The sequence below is a fragment of the Sycon ciliatum genome, chromosome 3 (genome assembly GCF_964019385.1).
Source record: "Sycon ciliatum chromosome 3, ocSycCili1.1, whole genome shotgun sequence".
Classification (NCBI taxonomy): domain Eukaryota; kingdom Metazoa; phylum Porifera; class Calcarea; order Leucosolenida; family Sycettidae; genus Sycon; species Sycon ciliatum.
Window position 1 is genome coordinate 33,246,496 of NC_088645.1, and position 6,564 is coordinate 33,253,059.

The window sequence follows — 6,564 nt, forward strand, 5'->3', positions numbered from 1 at the left end:
ATCTTTCCATTTTCTTTCTTCTGTTTTCTTTTTCAATTTAATCCTCCCGACCCAATATCCCTTTGGTGCGTCCATGGAGCTATGAAACCGAGACCTCTGGTCGGCGGAGCTTAATGGGCCCCACCACCACACTCCATCATTCACCCCAGTGTCTGGAGATATGTGGATTTTGTAGAAAAAAACAAAACAAAAAAAAACCGGGACGCCTCTCACCCAGACCACCACTGCTCGCTTTCTGGGCCTACATTTCGATTCCTGTCTTCGGTGGGACGCGCAGGTCTCCAGCATAGTACGTAAAACTTCCCAGAAGCTAACCACCCTGAGAACCATCTGCCCATCGCTATCTGAACGCCAGTCACTCATCTTCTATTCTTGGGGCCTTATACTTCCTGACATGCTTTATGGATCATACGCGTTCTTCTCAGCACTTAAGGCTCAGCAGCGGCACCAGCTCACTGTCCTCGACAAGCGATGTGTTCGCTGCGTAGCCAATCTGCCCTTCCCGTCCCATACCACTCCTATATACACTCGCCTTGCACTGACCCCTGTAATTGAACGTGCCAAATGCAAACTCCGTTTCCTTATGCACCGTGTCCACACCAGCAGCATCAGCCCTCTTCTGAAAGATAGAGTAGCCCTCCAACCTCTCAGTAACACCCGTGGCAATGACAATTGCAAATACGTTGTTCCGCTAACTCGGTGAACATCTGGCGACAGCCGACCATTGGTTTCCGCCGTGAAGCTTTGGAACACCCTGCCACAGGAACTCACGTCCACTCGTCGTCCAACCCCGTTTAAAGGATTGCTGAAAGTGTTTTTCTACGGTTAATATGGCCAAATAGCACCTTTATATTTACTATTCATTTTCTATTTTAACAACCTTTGAGGAGTTAATATCTTTAATAGAGCTGTAAATAAAATGAAGGCTGCATACATCACGCAACTACATGTAAGTTTCTTGTTCGATATGTATGTGTGTCCTAGTAGTAGTGTAAAAAGAATATTACAATCCAGAACCGATGTTCTCGCGCAACATACACCGACATAAGGACATGGACCCAGACAACAGAGGCAGGAGCACACAGAGTGAGGGCAGTAGGCAGTAGCCAGATGTGAACCGGAATGAAGAAGAAACTAGGAGCAACAACAGGGAGACAGACCCCAGGAGGAAAAGTGATTGCATTCACCTAAGATAAATCAGTCATCATAAGTCAGGACAAGCACCACTTGGGACCGTCAGATTAATTTCTCTGGACCAAGCCAGCCGGGAAAAAACCCTCGCGCCGACGAACGCAAGAATGAGGGAAAAGACCGGGTGTATAACCCCAAGTGGTAATATGGCAGCATAAAACTGGCACAACATATCTACAGCCAAGAAAGAAAGGGAAGAAGACGGGCAGACATGAAACGTGGGAGGGTGGGGACACTGGTGAGACACAAAAAACTGACTGAAGAAGTCAGGAGAAAAGCACAGCAAGAAAAATAATTTTGTTGCGCGAGAAATCATATCTAACGTCACTCGCTCCGCTCGGCCGGCGAGAAATATATCTTCTGTCCCGATCATCAGTGGAGTTTACGGAATTAAAGGTAGCGAATGAAAGTAACTGGAGTTAAATCATCAAGCAGGGGTATGGACACACATCAGGAATGCTAAAATAAATGGGATACAACAAAGTAGGAAGGCTAGCAAGCGAGTTGACAATCTCACATAACAAAGTGTAGAAGAACATAATCATCAAGGTTATCCCGGTTTGGCGTTGCTGGGGTAGCCTTCCGCTTGCCCATAGCGACAGGAACCTCATCAGGGTCGCTGTTCGAAGACGAATCCCGGGTGGCCGCATCCAGTTTTTGCTGAAGCAGAGAATAGAAAATGACCAGAGAATAAAAAATTACCGAAGGAAAACATTACCAGCATGGTCAGTGATACCCAGGGACACTCGAGAGCACGAGGTTACACCGTGTGAACCACAGGTGATTATTATACACGCTGCGAAATATTTCAACATCAACGATGTACATGTTGTGTTGGGCCAGACATTACAGTTCACAATTCACACATTCCATGGAAATTGAGTGTCTTCGAAAAGCAATACATCCTCGAACATCAGTATGCCCCCTCAGGCTCTTACTGTCTTTGGCGACTCACTAGAGGCCAGTACATGTATGACACAGGTTCGTCTTAAGATCGGTATATATAAGCTAGAAGATGCGTTTCTCGACGCGCTCTGACTTCGATCTACGTAGAATGTATCTACGTATCTGCGCAGGATTTCCCAGTGCGTTCCTGGAGAGGGGTAGTGATGTCGTGTATCTTATTTCGAAGGCTGCATGAATCAATGAAGCCTATCTTTACAGTTCCAGCAGTTTATCGTGTGACCGACTCTGATGCGTTGCTAGGATTTATGTGGATGTTCGATAAAAGGGAGTAATTAGATGGCTGTGAGCTAGGATGAAATGGGATTTCATTAGGGTTTCCACGGGTGTCCTGTTGGTATAGTTGGCAACTTGTATGATACATAATGGTGAGTTATGAGATTGCAAACACAACTTAAGCCATTAATAATTATTACCTTGATTGCACTAGCGCTTCCTCTGCGGGTAGCTGCAATGCGTTCGAAATGCCTCTCCCTCTCCGTGGCTGATGCTTCGGTAGCCCATGTTACCTGTGGATTGGGTGATGTGTTGCACTGATGGGGATGTCTTGGGCTTGAATGTATGTTTTCCAGTAGCCGCGGTGAAGCCCTCGTCGTCTGGGGAGGTGTGAGCTGCTTTGCCACGTAGACGAGCAGGGAAACCAGGAGTCCCTTGGGCGTTAGCTGATGGCTTGGGCTTGAATGTATGTTTTCCAGTAGCCCAGGTGAAGCCCTCGTCGTCTGGGGAGGTGTGAGCTGCTTTGCCACGTAGACGAGCAGGGAAACCAGGAGTCCCTTGGGCGTTAGCTGATGACTGGGCCTTCAGTGGAGCTGTATGCGGAGTCTCCTGCTGAACGTCATGTGTGGTGGAAGTCGTGGAATCCTTGCCGCCAGACGTGTACTTGTCGACCTGCTGCACTGCTCCGTCGTAACTGTTACGATCTCTAGGCTTGGCATTCACACGCGGACGAGTGCCTCTTGTTCTTGCACCAATCTGTTGCCGGGATTCTTGATCAGCACTGTCTATAGGAGCTGGAATTCTACAATTGCCTCGATAGCACTGCTGGACTATTCTGATTGCAGTGTTCAGAGACACTCTGTGGCCCACTGAAATATAGACGGGTGTTGATCCACCTTTGTTGACGCTGGCTACTCCAATGATGCCGGTCTTGCCCTTTCCAATCACTGGAGCCGTGCCTCTGTTTTGGCAGAGGTGTTTGATATTGTCCTGCGGATGCCAAAAGGGTCAAAAAGACGCAAGTGTTAAACTTTCAACAGGGACAGATGATTATCACTGGGACCACATCCTAAGCTAAGTACGTTTCACTTGCGATCCCCTCCATCTCCCAAAATTTCGCTCAGTTGCACGACAGGAATAATAATGAATTACAGACAATATTGTGCGAAATGGGCATCATCACGGCAAAGATAAAGAAGTAGAGGCGAGTATTCCTTACGAATGTTCCAGGGCAAGAACATAGAGAAGTCTTCACTTACTTCTCGGAATTGTCGCTCACTTCGGGCTTGAACCGCTGGAATAAGAAGTGTTTTGGCTACACCAATGGTGGGCACGTCAGCCACAACTCCTAGATGGCTGGCTGAGCCACAGCCTCTGTGGTGCAAAATTCCATTGCCATCCACCAAAAGCACCTGTGGCTTCCACTGGGGGTGTTCCTTCTTAAGTGTCTCCAGCAACGTGACATAATGCTCGACTTCTCGATACGCCAAGAAGCCGGATTTGTATGGTACGGTTATTTTGACGGGAATCTTAAATGTATGCATGTGTTGCATGGTTCGGTAGTCATATAGCGATAGCGCAGCCACGGCCGTCTGGTTGTCGTTGCTGCTGTACGAAATATCAAGTCCTCCAATAATGTTAATTGACGACCTCAGGGTTGCTCCTGGGCGACCGAATCGATCCTCTTTGATGATACTACATCGGATATTCCGCTGAATCCTGTGTGAACCAGACATATACAAGAAACGAAATGGAAGAAATAACGAAGAAAATACAGCATATGTATCACTGGGTGGATGGGTTGCAACATTAGAGTGGGTGTATATGGGTGTGCTTCTTGAATGTATGTATTTGTGTGTGTATGTAGCGAGGCTTGGCAGCAGGATCAAGATCAAGATCAAAATGTATGTATGTATGTATGAAAGTATGTTTGTATGTATGTTTTTATTTATGTATGTATGTATGTATGTATACATAGGTACCTCCATAAGAGCACAATCCACTGGCACAGATTACTTCTGTCTTTGGCGCTCATGAAACAAAGGCAACATTCGGTTGAGGCTGTGTTGTTTTGCGCCGATGTGAATTCCTACCACCAGTGATTCTTCTTTCCAGTTTGGAACTGCGCAGATTGCCTAGGTTTCAATAGAGATTTTTTGTGTGCTTCTCGTAAATTTTGAATATACTTGCATGTTAAAATACTAGTAGGCCAAAGTCTGCGCAGCCTTGGCCGTAAAGGTTTCTTGCGTACCTTTTAGTTGTCTATTTTCGGACCTATGTCGGCATCCTGGTTGAGCAGTGGAGAGGAGGATTCTCCTTCTCTAGGATTCCTTCGGCCGACCTCGTTACGGCCTAGTTAAAAGGGTGACGCTGAGCAAAAGTTCCATTCTAAACTAAGTTACTTTTACCGTTATGCAGATTATTATTATCTTGGTGATATCCTGCGATTGCTGGCTATGTGCATACTTGCCTATTTGATTTGGGATGTAAAATTACTTGTAAAATACATCGGATGAATAGTAAATGGATAGAAAATAGGAAATTCAAATCAAGTAAGATCATTGCCAATCTAACTTCACCTTGCAAGCTGCCTTTCATACAAAGCCTGACTCCTATAACTACATGGCTGTAGCAGAGATTTGGTTTTCTGTAGAACAAGTGATCATACTTATCCATAAACGTACCTTGACCACTGCTCCATCTGTTTACCAGAAACACGAGGCTCCTTTGCCGCCATGTTTGAAACTTCAGCAAGTTCCATTCTATAGTAAGTTACTTTTACCGTTATGCAGATTATTATTGTATCTAGGTGATAACCTGCGATTGCTGGCTATGTGCATACTTGCCTATTTGATTTGGGATGTAAAATTACTTGTAAAATACATCGGATGAATAGTAAATGGATAGAAAATAGGAAATTCAAATCAGGTAAGATCATTGCCAATCTAACTTCACCTTGCAAGCTGCCTTTCATACAAAGCCTGACTCCTATAACTACATGACTGGAGCAGAGATTTGGTTTTCTGTAGAACAAATGATCATACTTATGCATAAACGTACCTTGACCACTGCTCCATCTGTTTGCCAGAAACACGAGGCTCCTTTGCCGCCATGTTTGAAACTTCAGCTGAGAGAGGAGTTGTGCACGGTTCAGTTGAGCCCACCAGTAAGATCGCTTACAGTTCTAGAGAAGAACCGCGGAACCCGAAAACGTCTGAATACTACCACTGAGGATTTTGATACCGTTTGATTCAGATGGACGAAACAAAAATTGAACCAGGTCAAGCAACCTCAATGACATGCCACCAGAGACAACGAGACACAAAAGTCGAAGCGTCTTCGTCTAGAATGTCTTGCAAAATGACACTGAGAGTGAAATGACTAGCTTTTTATAGCCTAGTGCCGTAGCTCGACGACAACAACGACTGACTGACGTTCGTCTCGCTCACAGGAAAAATGACTGACCTTGCAGAGATAGGCGTATGAACGAACTAAACAAAAATGTCACTGTTCGCATGGGTTTTATCAGATACTAATACACGTGTGCACTGAACTACACGTCGATTTACGAAGCCTAGCTAGCTTGGCCCACTACTACGCTAGTCTTGGCCCGGGCCGTCACATCCTAGATCCCTGGTACAGTGGTAGACTACTACATGCACTTACTAATAGAGTAGTAGCTAGCTAAGTAGCCTAGGTCTATGGTCTACGTGGGGCTAGGCCATAGGGGGTTTCCATCCACGCGTTCTCATTATTTTTAGCTCGAGGTCATCACTTGAACCCACTCAGCGCCCACGCCAGTGAGCAGCCGCCTTGGCTTGGCATACTACTACTATACTAGTAGCTGCTGACTAAGGTCCGTTAGACTTTACTCTTTAGTTTAGTATAATAGCCTACAGATTACAGTCATCATGATGATTGTCATGATGAGCTGCGACTATAGTCATTGTTATTGTACCGGCACATGAGTCATGACTGTGTGATTGTGTAGAAACGTAAGTCGTAACAGTAAAAAGTCATGTACTACTATTATTAAATTTTGTTAATATTTTATGACTTGGGGCTCCCCGCGTGCTAGTTTGTACGTGAAGTGTGTGGGTACAGTGAGGGCTGCGTCCCACCCGCCTGTGTGGATTCACAGGAAGTGTGAGTCACGAAGTCTGAAGAGAACGTTGAACGGTCTCTGCTTGGATG

The 6,564-nt window shown here is 45.6% G+C and overlaps 1 protein-coding gene across 2 annotated transcripts; it reads right to left on the reverse strand.

The window, feature by feature from the left end:
* Positions 1 to 852: 852 nt before the first annotated feature.
* LOC135812688 (endonuclease V-like) lies at positions 853 to 4,184 on the reverse strand. Of its 2 annotated transcripts, none has more exons than XM_065325962.1 (3): positions 3,630 to 4,184; positions 2,571 to 3,360; positions 853 to 1,810 (listed from the first exon to the last, which is right to left on the reverse strand). In XM_065325962.1, exons 1-2 carry the CDS (start codon positions 4,104 to 4,106, stop codon positions 2,581 to 2,583), a joined length of 1,257 nt encoding a protein of 418 aa, XP_065182034.1. In that variant the 5' UTR covers positions 4,107 to 4,184; the 3' UTR covers positions 853 to 1,810; positions 2,571 to 2,580. The 2 variants fall into 2 exon arrangements, with proteins under 2 accessions (XP_065182034.1, XP_065182033.1); XM_065325961.1 differs by having other exon boundaries at positions 853 to 1,851.
* Positions 4,185 to 6,564: the final 2,380 nt, after the last annotated feature.